Source organism: Trachinotus anak, unplaced genomic scaffold (assembly GCF_046630095.1).
Source record: "Trachinotus anak isolate AG129_WGS33_773 ecotype Australia unplaced genomic scaffold, CSIRO_AGI_Tana_v1 ptg000009l, whole genome shotgun sequence".
Classification (NCBI taxonomy): Eukaryota; Metazoa; Chordata; class Actinopteri; order Carangiformes; family Carangidae; genus Trachinotus; species Trachinotus anak.
The window spans coordinates 5,967,366-5,986,758 of NW_027273860.1; the positions used below are offsets into that span (position 1 = coordinate 5,967,366).

The following is a 19,393-nucleotide window of genomic DNA, read 5'->3' on the forward strand; positions in this document are numbered from 1 at the left end:
TCTTTCCAGTTGTATTTCTTCAGCTAAGGAAAACTTAAACTTATAAAGAAACAAATAATTTAATGAAAAACAGCTAAGAGAATAAAAAAAATGTACTGTTGTCATATCTTGTAAAGCTGTTCACACTCATCGCCCACGCAACACTGCTCTAACATTGCGGTTTCAGTATAAAGGAAAAAAAAACTGTAGAAGTAAAACATGATGGGCACAGACTAAATGTCCGGAGTGGAGGTCAACTGGAGCGGCAACAGGAGCAGGATGGCGCCCCACTAAACAGCTAATTTCACTCAGTGCCGTGATATTGTTGCTTGGATACAGTGTGATTCTAATTAACAGTTTTGTGATTCATATGTTCTCCTGTTAACCTCGGTTTCCCACACTTGCCACACTATTTTATTTTATGAGCCCCACTCTGTGTCATAATGGACACTAAACTATAGAGAAAATTCAATTTCTCAAATCATTGCTTAATTTGAAAAAAAAAATAAATAAATAAATAAATAAATAAAATCTGTCTTGTCTTGTAGATGGAAGCTCAGTTTGTGGGTGGATCTGTGTTAAAGGGTCATGGACTAACAACATCTCTGTAGATACCTATCTCTTGCTTGTTATTTTTCATATTATGGCCCCGTATTATTATATAAAATCACCATGTTGCATTATTTTACCACTCTTTTTGCAAACAATAAAACTCTGTTATATTTCCTGAAAGCCTGAATGGTACCCCTGGGACCTGAGCTCCTTCAGCGATTAGGATAGCTGAACTCTCACAGAATCTGCTCTTTGAATTAAGTCCCCCTCCCCTTTCCAGCAGGCCTCTCACAAGGCTGATCTTGCAGGCTAATTGGCCTCTGGGCTGATGTGCAGTGTTTACCAGCGGTCCTCTGGGAGCTGGATGAACCGGTTGAGGGGAAGAGGTGCAGTGGATCCCCTACCATCAGTACTGGCTCATGGCATGGACCGCTAGTCCTTATAACTGTCCCCCCGCAGCGTGTGGTCAGGACCCAGGCTTTTCTTCTGAGTTCATGTTGGGTTACTTGAACAACACAGTGCCAGGAAAATTAAAGAAAACAAGTACTGTACTGTTAAGGAGAAATGGAGAATGAAACGTAGAAACAAATAGCCATCTGCAATCAAGAAGGAAAAGGCAAGGGAAATTTATCTGAAGAGCACAATTCATACACAAAGACAAAAATAAGGGCTTTACATTTCTTACGCTACCATTTTTATGGGGAGAACAATAACCAGCTTTAGCATAATTTGTTATATAAGACAATTGTTGGATAAGATTTACATCGCAGTTAAATGATAAAAACGTTAACAAATTAAAACTCGATTCATGTTAAAAAGAGACCCACAGACACACCAATATTGTCTACTATCAGTGTCAGACTGCAGCTTTTGTTTATACCTCAAGCTTTTGCAGGAAAATGGATTTTTCCCCACTTTTCCAGTACAGAGCATGTATCTTAATTTTGAGACAATGAGCTCATTTCACAAAATTTGGGTAGACCAGACTCCAATTAAAACTAATGTATTCTGATCGCTGTTTTCTGTTTATTTGTCAACCTCTCAGGAAGGGAGAAAATCTTCATCTGCTACATTATGCTCTCTTCTCGATTCAAACTGGTTTTGAGTGCTGCTACATTGTTAGCGGTTATGCATGCGACATACTGAGGGAGAGTTGTTGCCTCCAAAACTGCTTCAGAGTCGCATTGTCTGTAAATTAAGCAGATACCCTTGGTTTCAAACAGGCATTTGTTTCAATTATCTAGAAAGAGCGAGAAGCTGTGCATCTCTGTGGTTTCCTTGAATTTTTTTTTTTTTGATAGCATGGGAAGCCAGATGGGAAGCATGGCATGCAGAGAGGGAGAGGGGGACTGGAGAGAGTTGACGAATGTGCACATGGTGTATGGCATTCACAGTGGCTGAGACAAATCAATTACAGATAAATGCCATGTGCACCAAAAGAATGCAAAGGCTTTTCAGTAATTTTGGAGTCAATCGGAGAGGCTCAGCTTGAGTGTCACTGACCTCATGAAGAGGAAACACAAAAAATACCAAACAACTTTTGTTTTTGAATTTCATGTTGACACCATGCGATAATTTCAGGGTCACGCAGTGTCACCTTTTTCTCTACTGCAGTCAATTATTTTTGTTTCATAATTGTGAAAATCTTTCCAAACATCACCCAAACTCCGTCGTTGAAAGTCTGTAAATTAATGAGAACATGTGCCTCTGTCCTGCGGAATTTGTGGCATTATTCAGTAAGTCCTGGATTATGATATTTCACAGACAGCAAAAACTTAACAGGGACAGCACTCCCGTTTCAAATTAAAGATACAAGAGCAAGTTTCGCATGAATAACAGCCAAAACCCAGCTGTCTTGAAATGCTAGATTTTAGCCTTCCTTTCCTTGTTTGTGTGACAAGTGAGTCCACTTTCTTGTTGCTAATACCCAATTAAGGAGATGATTATTGATTGAGGTGTTGAAAGTTGACCGCTAATCTCCCTTCTCTCAGGATGAGGCGATCAATAGGCAAGTGTAATGAGCAGCCTGGTTTCTCGGTTCTAATAAACAGAATTAGATTTAGACTCAGTACATATTTGTCAAACAATGGATAGAGGCAGATACCCAACTATTTACCGTTAACTGACATGAAAGGGAAGCACACATGGAAAGGCAATCTGTTATTTTTCATGTCAATGACAAAAAAGTTAGCTGTTTTTAGCTAGTAGCAATGCTAATGTAAATAAAAGTGCGCCAGTTTCTGCCAAAAGTCATTTCACAGCCCTCTGTTCTGTTGCTTGAAAATGTCCCATACATATCCATAAAAGCCACCTCTGAAGTTTCAATCCTGTGCTTATATTTAAATTTTTAAGACCCTTGAGTGCTTATAAACAAACAGTGATTAAGAGCGAAGGTAAGCTAATGCCACCAATAGCAAGAGAACAGCATGATTATGGCTAATTACTTCCAGAAGGCAATTTTCCCGCCTCCACTTTGTTTCGCCAACTTTGTTATGATGAAAGTGGCTCACGAATGACTGAGTGTTTGTTGCTGACCCATCAAGGGCAGCTAAACAATCAAACAGAGCAATTGTGGGGCCATTATTGTAAAGAGGAATTTGCTTTTCAAGGACGATGCAATTGTTCTTGACATATGGGTCCTCGCCTTGATTAGAGTTAATACTTCAGCGAGGCATCTCTTTTGATTTTTAGTTGCCATTTTGCCTTCATGACTTGATACCACGCTCTTGCAGGGGCCTGTAAAGTACACTATATACAGCAACATCACCAGTTTTAGTGCAGAGAAAATGTCATGTTTGCCTCCTGGTTGTCACTTTCCTCTGAAATGATGCTACACTGTGGCATGATGCAGTCTCTGTGGGCCACGCTCTGTTTTCAGACACTGTATTAAAATGCAGGGGAACTTTAAGAAACATGGCACATACCCAGCACATTAAATCACAGGGCTTCCAAAGTTCTTGTAAAATACAGAATTGTGTGACTGCTGCAAATATAAAAGTTGTCTGCAGAATGTCTTAATGATTAATAAAACCAAAGTAGCTACAGGGTTTTGCTGTAAATGTAACTGTAATAAAATAATGTTAGAAATCTGTTTTGTGCTTTTATGATTTAGCAGTGTAAAATAAAATGCAGAGCGCACAATAAATGGCAAACTTTAAAGATACTAAGCTACATATGTTTCTTAAAGCTGCACTCATCAAGATTTTATAACAACACTGCATCAAAGGACTTTGTGTAGGCTAATGTTAAAGATGTCACTCGTAATGAAAATTTCACATTCATTATCAGCCAACTCTGCTATTTCACTTATTTTTTATGAAATTTCTTTTAATTCATTGTTTTGATTTTACACCTCTGCTGTTTTGGTTCACTCTTGCTGCTCTCATCAACCTCCGAGCTGCCGGCTAGTGAACACAGTGTAGCATTTAGCAGCTAAAGAGACACTTCCCTCAGTTGGTAGAGACTACACTCTAAAAACTTTAACTATGCTCTACTCAATTTAATCTGTGTAACATTTTACACTTAAAAATATTGAGTAAATTTGAAAGCTGTTAAATCATTTAGATTTACATTATGAATTAAGTAAATGTAATTTAAAAAATTAAGCAGATCTGAACAACTACATTGAGTACCATGAAATATAAAATTGAGCTGATATAATTAAAATTTTAAGTCTATGCAATAGTAACCCTAAGTTCAAACCACTCAAAAAAATGAGTAGATATAATTAAAATGTTAGGTAGATGCAACTGAAAATGAGATTATTATTTAACAAAACAAATCTGCTACACTTACTTAATGTTTTTAACATAATGTAATTCATACTGGACTATCAAATATCAGAATAAATATGTTACATTTACTTAATTTTTTTAAATGTGTTTACGCTTTAATCTAGTAGGAGTACTTCAGGTCAATATATGAAACAAAATAATAAACATAAAGCAATTCTACACACATCAACATTTTTAATTAAACATTTATTTGTCTGATTTGACCAATATAAAACATCAAGTTTAAATCCACAGCTTATCTTTGCAAACATGACATGTAAAAATCTCCATGCTGTAAAAAAGCTGAATTGATAAGGGGTCTCTCAAAACTGGGTGAAATGCACAAAGAACAATTGGCCTTTCAATTTAAGTCACCACATAATGCATAAAATGCCATTTAACAGAATCTGTTTGGCATTAATGGAAATCTCAACTTGCATTACAACTCATGGTATATTATCTAGTTTAACTTTCAACATGGTTTATTTTTCTCTCTCTCTCTCTCTCTCTCTCTCTCCCTCTCAGAACAACATTTTGCATCTGTCTAAAATGCACCAAGAGCAACATTTTGCATCCTCCTGAAATGCACTTATAAACAGTGATATTTCACATTAAAGTTCCACAAAAGCAAACAATACCAGTCCAACATGCAATTTAACTATGCATGGTAACCTCAACTGTTATGTAAACATTAAGACAACAGTACATCAGCTTAACTTTAGACTTGCCAATGAAAAAATCCCTCACTAAGAGAGCATCTTGCTGAACAGTAGCCAGCAACTACACACAGAGGTAATTCTTCAGTCTCTGAACCTTGTTGGAAAGGTTTCCAGAATCCAGCTCCAGCAGGACTTTCTGGAATACCTCAAAACTGCATTTGAGGTTCTTGGGGTATCGCAGATATAACGCGTAGGTCAATCCCAACAGATAGCAGCAGGCTCTGCTAAGATCCCCAAGACTGCTGAGGACAATGTTGCCCTCAATCACAATCCCGACATCGACTGACCCATCTTGGTTTCGCAGCAGGTAAATCTTCATGACCTCCTCTGCCAGCTCCTCTTGAACACTGGCAGATCCATCAGCAGCATCCTGCAGACATTGTAAAGAAAAAAAAGTGTTTAGAGCTCACTTTCAACCTGCATGTCACAAGTCAAATACCACCTACTAACATAAAAGAGCATAGCAGGACATACAGTGGACAAACTGAACTGTGGTGGTCCCAAATTTGTTTTTGATCTCTTTTTAAAAACAGACAAAATAACTAATTAATGCTTCCATATAATTTATTTCTCTCTCCAAACAAAATTGACACAGAAAATAACATTTGATGTATTTAAAGCAGGACAGACAGTGAAATCAATCAGCATCGATCTATAAATGAATGTTGGTGACTCGTACAGTATCTGATGTCCACAGATGCTTTATACTATATGAAAAGCAGCTTCTTCTTTGTGTGCGGTGAGGAAAAAACAAACTGTACTGCAGCAACTCTATGGTCACCCATGATTACATTGTTAAAAACAAAAACTACAGTATTATACTAACCTCAAAGTCCTTGAACAAGGCACTGGCATCTTCTCCCAGATGGTCGATGAGACATCGGATGACAACCTCACGTGTCTGTTGAATGGGGATTCCACTCTGCAGAACAGAAAGTCTTTCAACTTTAATGTCAAACCTTTCAATAGAAAAAAAATTACCTGGAGTTGGAGTGTAGTGATGTAAGAATAAAACAAATTGAATTGAATTGGTGGAGGATAAATTTTAATACCTGAAGTAGAACACTCATTTGTGCCCGATGTCTCTCTCCTGCAGCACCTTTCTTCGCTTGAAACAAGGACAGCAGTTTAGGTGTATAGAAGTCCAACATTTCCATGAATTTTGGCTCAAGATTCAGTGTGGTGATCCTCTGAAACTCTGCGCTAACCTGAAAGAGAGGGAGATGAGAAAAGAGAAAAAAGAACTGGTGACTCATCTATTGTCATTCAGCAAAAGCTTAAGTCCACACTGAGATGGATAGGATGCAAGACTGTTCCATTATCATTTTTAATAGGATGTACAGTCACAATTTCAATTACTCACTTGCGAGACATCAAACAAGGTGGGCCATCTGTGCTTGATGTCAGTGATGCTCATCTGTAGGCGGACAACATCATGTCTCCTATGTGCAAAAGTTCTGCACATCAAGTCCTTGATCACTGTGCTGTTTCTCTTCTTTGATTCAGCGATAAGTTGGTTTCGGTCCAGCTCTTGTTGTTCCTTACTGTCTCCTGCAGGATAGTGTGGGAGAAACACCACTTCTCCTTTCCGCGCTTTCTTTATATTCTTTGCAGCAAACTTGTCATCCGGGTGCTTGTTCTTAAGTGAGTTGCAGGCAACCTCAGGAAATCCAAGGTTTCGGAGCTTCGACCTGTAATTTCCCATCTTGTATTTGAGGCTATACATCCATCCCAGCCAGCCATTACGACTGCCTAGCTCTGTCAGGCATGGATGTTTTCTGACTAAAGCCTCTGCCACCTCACCGATCTGAAGGCCCGTGGGGTAGGGTGTGTAGCTGTACATATCGTCAGCTAATTTTTCCATGATTTCAGATCGGATTCGAGAATTGTTAAGCACAGTACCATCTCTGGCAAACTCTTCATTGGCATTCCTCAGTACTGCCTCTGTTGCCACAGAGAAAAGTGGAATGTCGATTTCATTTGGCCACGATGTCGTCTGAGGGCTTCCATGTGGAGATACGATAATTGTGTCTTGTGAAGACACTGAATCTGCTGTTGTAGTAGAGCTTGAACTGTCATTCATTACATCTGTCTGGTTTTCAGTCAAAGCAGTCAATGTAAGAACTACAGATGGAATAATCACAACTTTGATTGTCCCTTTGTGTTTAATTTGGTTGGTGGAATGGAGAGTGAAGTAATCACCGAAGTCCTCATCGAAGTAATGTAGGGCAAAATCCTCAGTGAGTCCAAGCTCCCCTTTTGAAGAATCCTCAAATGTGCAGAGCTTACATTGCCAGCCCATGAGCCGCCACCTTAAAAAGGATGATAAACAGTGTTACGGAGCAAAAAGACTGATTTAATACTATTTCCATTCATGTACATAGTTTTTGGACCAATATGTTTTATCATGCAAATCTATTAAAATGATATGAAATGTTTTCATTTACACACTGATGTAAATTATATTTACAACTATAATGGAAAATATACACTAAAAAGAAGATAAAATTATTTCTTAAAATTATTATTTATTAATTTAGTTTAGGTTTCATGCAATATAGGGAAAAAGAAAGGTCAATTTTTTCAAAATTTAAACACCTAATCCTTCTGTACATTATAAATAGATGCCATTTACCTTGTCTGATGTTATGTCTTCGTTCACAGTCTCTCCATTAGCAGTGTTGGTGCTGTAAAGCAGACATTCAAATTTTTAACATGCTTGACAGAAAAATTCTACCTTTACTTGCTCTAGGTATCATCAAGTGTTCACAAAAATATCACAAAAAATCCTGACAGCTGAGAATATTACAGGTATTGGAAAACGGCCCAGTGCATTAAATCAAACGCACCGATCCCCATAGCAACCATTGTGTTTCGGAAGTGGACGCGCATGCGCACTCACGTACTGCTGAGTGAAACTCCGGTCGTTAGTTCATCATAGATATATACACACAGATGCCGCATTCGGGCTTGTCAGGCACGTCAACGCGGCCGCCATCTTGGGACGGGGTTTCTGACAAGCCGTTAGACGTCAGACCCGGTCTGACAGCTGTGTTTTTGGCAAAATGCCAGACTTTAGTGCGGCATATGGCTGTTCCAATCAAAGAAATGCCGAAACTAACAAACACGGAATAACATTTCACAAGTAAGAAGTTGTTTTATATTATTTAACTGTTATGAAAGTGTTGAATTTGATGTATCTCTTAAGCTAACATAAATGAAACTTGCTTATTACTAGCTTATGTCAGGACAAGAAAACAAAAGATGTTCTCGTTAGTAAAACATCAGTAAGATGATAAAAGTGACATTTGGCAATCAGCCACTGTATATAATTGTGATAAGTAGGCCATGTTATTCCTAAACATTGACGTTAACTGCTAACGTAAGTTATGTACCTGAACTATAGCTACATACGCATGGAGAACTGAGAGGGTGAGCAGCACCAAGTTCCTGGGTGTGCACATCTCTGAAGACCTGTCCTGGAGCCACAACACTGCACCACTGGCCAAAAAAGTCCAACAGCGCCTGTACTTTCTCCGTAAACTGAGAAGAGCTGGAGCCCCGTCCCCCATTATGCACACCATCTCTCCTCTGCCCCCTGCCACAGACTAACCTCACCACCCCTGCCTCCACCCCAGCGTTTGACATCACTTTTTTGTATTTGCACTACAACGCACTACCTCACCTCAACTACAGATGGACCCTACCTGTTTAGTTAAAAAAATAATTATATAGGCTATATGTAAACAAATCTATGTTGTAACCTCGTGCTACTGCCAGTGAAGTCGGTTTGATGATAGTTTTAACGGTATTTTCTGCCGTTATCAGCAGTGCTCTCTGCTTCTGCGCAACACTAACTGTCGCATATCATGTCTGAGCATGTTGTGTAGCGCTAAAATACGAATAAATTAGTCATTTTACACCCATTTTTGGTGACGTTAGCTGTATAAACTGTGTGTTAGCTGAATGAACCGTGTGTTAGCTGAGCAATTTGGTGGCTACTGTTAACGAAGTTAGCTAATGTACAACAGCATAGTGGTGACAGTATTTAAAAAAACAAAACAATAACGTTTATGTGCAGGAAGACAGGGTCGCTATTTCATTAAATTGTGCTCTACTTACCGTCTTATGGAGTCCTCCAAGTTTAACCGCAGTGTCTCCAACCGTTGCTTGCCTCTGTTGTTGCAAAAAGCCAGGTAGATATCCCATGATTCCACTCTCTTTGAGCGCAAAAACTACTCATTTTTTTTAAGCTGTTGTTAAAGGTTAAGACTATTGAGTTAGAGTGAGTAATAATTAAAGTTCTTGAAACCGATTGGTATAATTGCTCCATACTCAAATATTTTGACTGGTATTTACTGAAAATATTATGGATATCTTAAAATTATAATTTGTTTGTCAAATACTAATTTCTTTTGTGAAATAAACTTAAATAATGGATGTAAATATAAAGCAAAATTAACTGTTGGATTTTTAAGCATTTATTTTGATATGCGCAACTCAAATAATCAGTTTTGTGATTTTCAGAGATTTTATTAAGATAATATACTTTTTTATTATTGTGATATATACGAAGGCCTTGAATGACTTTTTAGAGTGTAAAACAGAGCTAAAAGGAGAGAGATGTGCTAATGTTACTCCGTGTCTCCAGAGTGGTGAAACCAGCAAACACATTAGCTTTGGCATTGTATAATAATATGCCAGTGCTGTGCTTTTAGCTTGTTACATTGCCCTGAAGTGGTCAAAAAAAAACCCCAAAAAACAATTGATGCTGCTTTAAATGTCCAGTGTCTTCCTAAAAGAGAGAGACTGTCCTCTCAAGAAAAACAGCAGCATTTGTCATTTGGTGAGATATCTAAATGAACTATATTCAATATGGAGGCTGTGTGAATTATGACTTGTTTGTTACACGGCAATGAGATCTTGCCGTATTATCAAAATGCTGTGCGGCACAAGCTGCTCAGTTTCTTTTAACCATGACCATAATTCTTCCTAACCTTAACCAATTTTTAACCTAAAGCACAATTTAGTCCTAATTTTAACCATTGTTTCATTTGTACCTAAGCCTGAACAAATCTTAACCATAGCAGTGACAATATTATCCCGCTCAAGGATCGGAAAACAGTGATATTTGTTTTTGTTTTTGAAGGCCATGAAACTCTTATTTTTGCTTGCAGCTGTGAATGGGAAAAAAAGGCTCATGTAGGAATCCAAACCTGGTTGTCCCTCAAATCTCAAGGCTCTTCTCTTTGCCCCTTATTTCAGATTTTGCAACAGAAATTGCATGAATAAAAAATATTCAGATCTGTAAACAAACACTTACAAGTCAACACTTCCAACTGGGTTAGCTTGCACTTTCTCTCGCTTTTAAAGTTTGGGCTTTCATCACTTGCCGACATGAGTGGAGAGTCTTTACAGGTACACTCGTGCAAAACTTCGCCTGCTCATTTGCAAAGCTAGGTTAAGCTTATGTAAAAGAGATGCATTCTGAGTACATTGGAGGCCCGGAAACAAACATTTTCCCCTCCTCTACTCCCCTTGACAGTCGAGTGACAGCTATTTAAATGCAAACTGTCATTAACAAACACAACCCTGCGCGACACCTGCTTTAATCACGGCAACAAAGGCGCAGCAAGTGGCCGAGTAGGAGCCCCCTCTCTGTGTGATATTCAAATGATGGGGCGGTGCAACATACAAAAACAACAACATCAAAGAATAGACTGTGCAGGGAGAGAGATATGCTGCACTATGTGCCTCCTACCACCACTGTTAATCAGCTTCATTTTTAAAGTGATTAAAGTAAGACGGGCTGAAAGTCACTAAATCACTTACCCTTAGAATTGTGTGAAATTGTAGTGCTTTACTTCAAGTCTGCTTTTTTTTTTTCAACCAATTTCTATTTCTTGCAGAGACGTGTGCAGCCCACTGTCACATTGTTTCATGCAACATTGATAGTGGCTTTGGGTTAACAACCACCTTATGGGCAGAAATATATAACTTCCCATGGTTACCACTAATTCTAGGTTAATCAGATCTGCAGTGATATTAGTCACAATAACAAGAAAATAGCATTGCTGTAGTTAGGAAGAGTTAGAACAGTATATTGTGAAGTTTTGTGAATTGTTTTTCCTTGGACTGTGGCCTGATAAGTCTTGGTTTTGGTCCTGTCTTGTGTTGTTGGTTTTTGCTGGTCATAATTTAAATGAGGAAGTCACTGGTCTGTAACATCCTGCATACCCGCCAAGGCCTGGGCACTTGTAACTAATGCATGGCATTTGTTTTGATTAGTTTTTGTCTTTATTTTTTCCAGAGCAACTACTGCAGAACATCCAGCTGTATAGTGGCAACAACTTCTCTTTGTTCTTACTACAAATTTGCACAGTTAGAGTTTGGCAAATTAAGATAAACCTTTCCTTCAGAGTATTCTTTCATGCATTTATTTCTCAGTAGTGGGTATCTGTTGCACAATTGCAACATAAATCTGCTGCCAATCACAAATAATCGAGGGACCAAGTGACCAGATAACCCTATGTTTCTGTTTTTCTCCATTTGCGGTCTTCCTCATGTACAGGCACCAATTAAAATTTAACATTTGGATCACATAATCTACCAAATGGTATCCTGTATACAGCATGTTGAGAGCATCCCATAACAATTTGTGCACATCTGGCAAGAAAATAAGGACAAAATGAGCAAAATCCCCCCACATTTTTTTATTCCCTTTCTAGGGTTCAAACTGCATCTGCACCAGCCATATTGATCACTATTAATAGCTTTTATGCCTTTTTTTAGTACTCCTGGTAATTTAAATCTATGTGTTTACAGATGGAAGGCTACACCAGCAGGTTTTATATATGAGCAGAAATCCTCAATACTCTCAGCAGCTATGTGCCACATTTAATTCAGATGCATCACTGATTAGACAAAATCTGGAAGCAAATCATGCATCTGTGCAGCAGATCCAATAGCAGAAGATGTGTGCATGGGTGTCGGTTGTATAACTACAACTCTGGAACCGATGTAACTGCGATTATTAGACATATGGTACAAGTGTGGGAGAGAGTAAACTGACTAATCAAATATAATGATGCAACCAGCGCATGCATGTAATTGATGGACACAGCATATAATGTATATCTAAATTCAATCTGCTATTTTTTTTTATAATTATATGCAACAACATGGTCCATGCAGATATGTAAAAAAAAAAAAAAAAAAAAAAAAAAGGATTACCAAGATGTCCTGCCTTCATGATACTACTTCAGTGAAGGAACAGAGGCATTATCAGCAAAACATACTTAAAGTATAAAAAGTAAAAGTAGCAGTTGTGACTGATATATAATTAAATCTTACATTATTAAATTGGCAGTACTGATGGATCTATGTGTAAGTAACATTTGTGCTTGTTGCATGTTGTGCCTTATTGAGTTGAATGTGATTGTTACTGTGGGATGTTTTTCCCAGTGGTTCCTGACCTGGAAAGGAAATTCTGGAAGGTTGCCTGAATGCTGACGTTTTCACCTGCAGCCTGCATACCACACTGTGTCAGCTCGCATGTGGGCAGTGCCTGTGTGTTTAAATATGGGGAAGGCCAACGCTTTAACAGGAGGGACTCAAACACACAAACATCCCATTTTCTCAGACTGGTTCCCCAAATCAAAAACAGAGAAACTCAGATTACAACTCACACAGATGATGTGTTACTTCATTCTATGCTCAGGACACCATTACTCCACTATACTGTATCTTTACAGAGAAATAAGAGTCAGAATCTCAGAATCAGAATCAGTTTTATTGCCAAGTAGGTTTTCACACACAAGGAATTTGTTTTAGTGTATAGTGCAGGACAGTAAACATAGTAAGAGGGAAAAAAGTATAAACAAAGGTGAGAAAAAGCAAGTACTGCAGGTCAGTATCACTTAAATATAAATAGAATGAATATGTACACTGTGCAAAATGACTGTGCAAATGTGTAACAGTTCTGTGGAGGAGTGGTTGGGTCAGTGACAGTGGGGCTTTCTAGCCATGCTGAAATAAATCCATTTGAGTTGTTTCCCTGATGTTCATGAGCTCTTCTCTGGTGACAGAGCTCCGGGTACCACAGCAAAAAACTGAATTAACTGACAAAATAAGAAAAACAATGCGCACCAACACACCGAGGCAGCCATCTGCGGCACCGTCAAAAATAGCTGTTTACTGCTGTATTATTGTTAAAAACTCATTTACAGAACCTATAAAGTACCTCAAAATTATATTTGATTAAATGCATGAGTAATAACTGTATCCTTCCACCAGCAGTAAATAGTTCCTTAGTTTTTACCCTGCAGAGCTTTGGACACTAATAAATATGTATTTGGCCTTCAGTTAAAATACTACCACAAGCTCACTGTGAGAAATCTTCAAACTGGAAGATTAGACCTTCAGTGTGCACAGAATGCCTGAGCCATGACAGTGAATGATGGCTTTATTTAAAATCATAATACTTTTAATATATGAAGTACAGGGTGCACTGGGAGCTCGTAGAACGTGATTAAACACTCCGCTCCCTTGTTAATTAGATTCCTTCAGGTGTTAACTGCAAATGCCAAGCCTCCCAAAACGCATTGGCAGCGAAGTCTGAATGAAGACGGGAGACTGCAAAGGAGCCGTTCGCTGTGTCAGGAGCAGAATTTCCTTTATATCAGCCCATGAGGCTTTTGAAGCCTTGATCAGATAAGGATTTGGTGGGGCTTTTGCTTCTGGTAGATGTACAAAAAATCCACCACATCCGCAAACAAGACAATCCAGGTGACATTTAGGAGAAGAACCTGGGGAAGTCACTTTCATATCAAGCCATCGATCCGTACTCAGCAATTAACACAGCAAGGAACTGCAGTTTTTTGTGTTTTGATATAAAATTGTTGTATTTTTATTACTTTATTGGTGAAAATCTCATCAGACTGACAACACAGTCTGTCAGCGGCTGATAGAAAATCTCCAGGGCTTAGGTGGATCACTGCTTTTCTTTGGCAACAGCAAACTCACAATTACAAAGAAAGACATTAAGTCTGTGACATGATACAAAGCTGCAAATTAAGAATTTAGATGTCAAATTTTTCCCATAGGGGGCTATTGTTTTTAAAAGTGTTTGATTTGTGCTTTTCCATTTGAAGCACCTGGACAAGAAAATGTAGTGGTTATATTGTTCTGAGATCGGAAACATGCATCTGTGGGTTCAATTTCCTCTCCTCGGTGCATATGAAATAATAAATAGATGCGTTCTTTGAGGTGGAAAGCATCAAGTGGCTCTAAATATTAAATAACAGCGCCACGAAAAGGCAGCTATTTTTGCTTACTTTTTGCTATGTGTGTTGTGTTTAAACACACTGAACCCACCCTCCTCGACAATCTCTGTTCTCAGCCCCATGAACTGTATTTAGCTCTGCTCTCTGTCCTTTATTCAGGAAACTCTTTGCACCTGCTTGAATGTTTGCACCACATGTGACATGTGAATAACACGTACATGATAGTGAGGGAGAGTACAATGCAAGATGAGCATGAGGTGCTTCGATTCAAGCACCACAGGGTGATTTGATACCCGGGCTGATGCAGTTTATTGTGTATGTTAATGTTAATGTTAAATTAATATTATATTACATTAATAGTTGAGCCGGTGAGGCCTAAAGTGAATAAGGCAGCCGAGACTTCCACATGAGTAACCCCGCAGTCTGATATAAGTGGTGAAACAGAGCGGACGACAAACATGAGCCGGTCATCTTGCCCAGTTGGCAGACTGTCTAATAACATCGTCTTCAAATTCATGGATGGATTTTATTTTTTATTAAGCTAAATAAGAAAAAGGACCATGAACACCAACCATAACCATTTCCCTCCCAGTGGATTTTCTTTCTTTCTTCTGAAACCTTGGTCACGAACAGCTGTGTTTGTTTTCCATCCTGTACCCCTCCCACATGCTTGGTCCTTGGTGCTTCAGGTCTCAACCTTGGCTACTTGTCAAATGTACAGAGTTCACTCAATTTATTTGGACACTTTTTTTTTGGTTATGAAAACCAGCCAGATGCAGCTGCTGATTGCAGGGAGGTGCAGGACGTATTAAGCGCCTCAGGGCTGAAAGAAAATAATTGATTTTTGCCTACAAGGTTAGAAAGAGTGAACTTTGGAAACCTACACAGGCCCAGCAGTAGGCCAATTAAGGGTCTTGATTTGGAAAAAGTGGGTGGAAACCTCAGTTTTTGTTTACCACAGCTTTGATTTAGTGAGAATTTATTAAGCATCCTTCACCTTCAACCTTCTGTCTCTTTGTCTGAAAATTCTAAGCTCATGGGAAGTGTGTTTACACAATCAGTTTTCTTGTTTTCTTAAAAAACTGCACGTATTTTCATTGGCAACACAAAATAAAGATATTTTTAGCTCCTTCCATGTCTCTTACCTCGAAAGCAAGTGTGACTTTTAGTGAAATTAAAGAAGCTGCTTCACAATGCCATCTCCTGTGACTTCTATTTATACTTTTTAGCAACACATATTATTAAGCATCAAAGGGTTTTGTCAGCATATTTATAATAATTATAATTATTGCAGGTTGCGCATTTCATTATTTCAGGGTAAGAGGGAAGTGGGAGTTTTCTTGTCTTGAACATAAAAGAAAATATTAATAACTGTCTCACTATTGGTCACTTTGCATGCTGTCATGGGCTTTGGATAGGTCCCTCTAGAAATGAGCCAAGCCAAATGCAGTGGCAAACAGATAAACACACACACATATTCAAACAGAATTCCCTGAATTAAGAGACCTTAATTCCTTAGTGCTTTAGGTGAGAAATCTTTTACCTTTTTAAGTTTTCATTTTCTGTGATGGATCGGCCTCTGGAAACGATGATTCACGGCTGCAGCCGGCTCAGTGCGCTCTTGCGAATCTGTTCATCTGTCTTTTCACTTGTTCGTTGTGTGTATTGTAAAGCAGGTTGCATCAGGCGACTTCAGAGAGCGATCAAGCACTGTCTATGAAATGTTGGTTTTATCTAAGCCCTTCCATTCATCAGATTTCTGTGGTGCATATCGAGTGGGGATTTTAGACCCGGCACTTTAAATGACATTAGTACTGTTGGATCGCACTCAAAGGTACTTTAACTACACCGAAATCCACCTTAAACCCATAATGTTTAATGTAAACTGTAAAATGGAATATTTTTGAATTAACAAGATGACATACTTTCTACTAAGTTGTTTACTGCAAAATGGAGCCCTGAAACTGACACAATGTTGGCTTGCCAGCTACATTGCTTCAGCTACTGTTACAAATGATTATAGATCTGTGTCCAAGTGGCTTCAGCAAGAGGTGCATGGAGCAGAAAACTGAGAGGAGACCAACGTGAAAAGTTGATTTTGTGCCTACAGTTGCATGAATGGCTGAAGTAATGAGTGGAAAAATGTTCATCATCTCAAGAAGGAAACCTGGCTGTTAGCTCAAAGAGCAGAATGAGCTGTTAGCTCCAGCGATCAGGTCAGAGCTCTGGATTTGATGGTAGGCTGTAGATGGTATACTCTGAAAGTGGAGGAATAAACACCAGTTTTGAGTTAAGACAGCTCACACTGTTACTGTGTGTTTGGGTCTGTTTAATGAATATTTCTCAGGCTCTGTGTTTGATGTGTGTTTAGAGTTGCAGTTTAGGAATCGGTGACAGCTGACAGCAGCAAACGGATGAAAAATGTATTATATTGTTATGCTTATAAGTCTCCACGAAGGTCTACCTGTTCACGCTGATATGAAGTGTAACCCATGCTGTCATTGGACACACTTCTCTTTACCTGTGATGCTAACATTGTGCATAGCCTCCGTTAAGATGATCATTGCTGCTTGCTGCTGTTTCTCACAGGAATATGTATTACGACAGCTGACAGATGTCTCTCTAAAGGTGGAGTGTGGTTAAAAAAGATATGCAGTTCAAGGCTGTGTGTTGCATACAAATTCACCTCTAAATAGTAGGCTAATATCAAGAGTTTCCAGCAAGCTGCTCATCAACTGCCCCACGGATGTTTCACTCACACTGTTTTACAAAATTTATTTTAATCGTGGTCCCTGAAAGCAAAAGACATGCACTTAAGAATGAAGACAGTGCGGTGAAGGTACTGTATAAATGTATGTGAACCTCCAAGTAGCAATAGCTCACTAACAATGTTAGCATAAGTTTGCCGGCTAAGATGCTTTAGCTACCGTTTATCCATTAGTGTTTTCTGTTTTCTGAAACATTGGCCCAAGAAGCAGGAAAATGTAGGAGCTGAAAATAAAATGAGCTACAGTGAAAAATAGATATAACTGATTTTATCAATTAATGTTGTATTAACGATGTATGTTTTTTTTTTTGATTTGTTGGATGAACTTTTACTACATAAATTGTCAGGTTCAGGGCTCCATACAACAGTATGTGAGCTTAGAAAATGAGTCCAGTCGAAGAAAATAACCTGAAAGAAGCAGGAGTGAACTGTGCAATCATCTTTGGGAGCCGTTACTTGGGGGACATCAAGTCAGATTTATGTGAAATGATTTAGGAGATAAAACCAGGATGTGCTACATTTTGGCGTACACATATCCATTTATGTAATTAACTAGGAGTGCTCCTGTTAGCGACAACGGTTAATAAGCTCCGGTGGGAACATGGGGAGGCAGGTGAACCCGTGGCCCTGGAGATGTTAAACACAGATGAATAGATGCCATAGCACACACACAGCCTAGTAAATCAGATAAAATGAGCAGTGGAACAGGACGCAAATGGGCCTCACGGTAAAAACTCAATATCACATAAATGGACAGGCCTCTCATAGATATTGGAAACGTGTAACCTTGCCACTTTGAGCTCACCTTTTCTTTTGCTCACACGCCCACTGTACATTTACAGGCTTTACCTTCTTCACAGCCATTTTAGCCTTGAAAACCTTTACACTGGGAGGCTGGTCATTATGGGCAGTTGGCTAAATTAATGTATAATTCTAATAGCTCTGGTAACAAGGCAGTGAAAACAATATATTATGTAGTCATCTGTGGGTTTCCTAACTGCTACATAGCTGGCGATGTCATCAGGTGAGGCACTGTGGCTTCAGGTTAGAGAGGACGGGAATTGAAAGACAGAGTATTTTGACCAGAGAGGGGGAGTAAGGGGGAGAGAGGGGGCAAAAGCTATGAAACTCACAGGTCATTCCTCCACCGTCTCATCCTGGTTTCCCAGGGAGTCTCCACGTGATGATGGAAACCCAGTAAGGCTTGATGTTCATCTGGAGGAGGCAATGACCTCCTGAACTCTTTGTGCCTCGGGAAAATAAAAGCTTTTATAGATAGGTAGTGTAGATAGATTTTGTACAGCACACAGATTCGATAAATCTGCTTCAAGCATGGCCTATTTAAATCGTGTATTTTGTGGTATATTCCTTTGAGAGCCTCGACAGTCCTTTACTGATGCCTCTAGCTTTTGAATAAAATAGCTTCTCCTATGTATATATATAAAGTTTGGCTATTATTGTTTTTTTCTTTGTTATTTTTACTATTTCTTACTCCTGTACAATGCAATGGCAAGACACTGAGATTTGCAGAAGCAGAGGCGTGTTCACATTTACAGAGTTTCCGGTCTTCGATAAAATATACATTTGTTTCATGAGGCTGGGAAATGTTGCAGTGTCTTCCCTCAATCCTGTTTCCTAGAGACTACGCCTATGTAAATACATTTTTAGGGACACGTAGTTGCCTCATCAACATAATGAGGACGCATTTTTAATGACTGTATCTGCAAGGTTGGAGAGGTTCATATAGATCATATGTGCAAAGCTTTCACTGACATCATATTTCATTTTCTTTTCTATAGTATTCACCATTGAAATACAATAATCCTCTCAGCAACAAAAATATAATTAATATTTTTTGATGTTTATGCTTGGGCAGTCGCTTAAGGTCAGTGAAACAGGTGTTGGTATTTCAAATCATTTTTTAGGTCATACGAATTATAAACAGTTTTCAGTACAGATTGGTTTCATTAGGTTGGCAAACGATGCAGTGTCTTTCCATAACCCTGTCTCCTAGAAACTATTTTTTATATATAGGGTTGCTTCCTTAAAAAAAGTAGAATACTCAGAAGGAACCTTAATTTCACACAGAGTGGGTGATGATACACAGTGGTTTTATATGGCTGCAGATCACAGTATACTCTCCAAACCATAACACTGTCATATATCATTAGGAAATTATTCTACACACAAATGCACCAGAGAGAATAGGGAATAATTAAACTGTTTGATGCCAGAAATATCCATTTACTTTTCATAATGCAAGAAAACAGAGCTGTGAATGTTAAGAGGGCTGAGTGGAAACATAGGTCATATTTGATA

General features: G+C 38.7%; 1 protein-coding gene across 1 annotated transcript; it reads right to left on the reverse strand.

The window, feature by feature from the left end:
• Positions 1-4,806: 4,806 nt before the first annotated feature.
• Positions 4,807-7,267, reverse strand: LOC139625699 (uncharacterized). Its single transcript, XM_071485891.1, has 4 exons — positions 6,387-7,267; positions 6,076-6,231; positions 5,850-5,945; positions 4,807-5,393 (listed from the first exon to the last, which is right to left on the reverse strand). The coding sequence occupies exons 1-4, from the start codon at positions 7,104-7,106 to the stop codon at positions 5,085-5,087; spliced, it is 1,281 nt and encodes a 426-aa protein (XP_071341992.1). The 5' UTR covers positions 7,107-7,267; the 3' UTR covers positions 4,807-5,084.
• Positions 7,268-19,393: the final 12,126 nt, after the last annotated feature.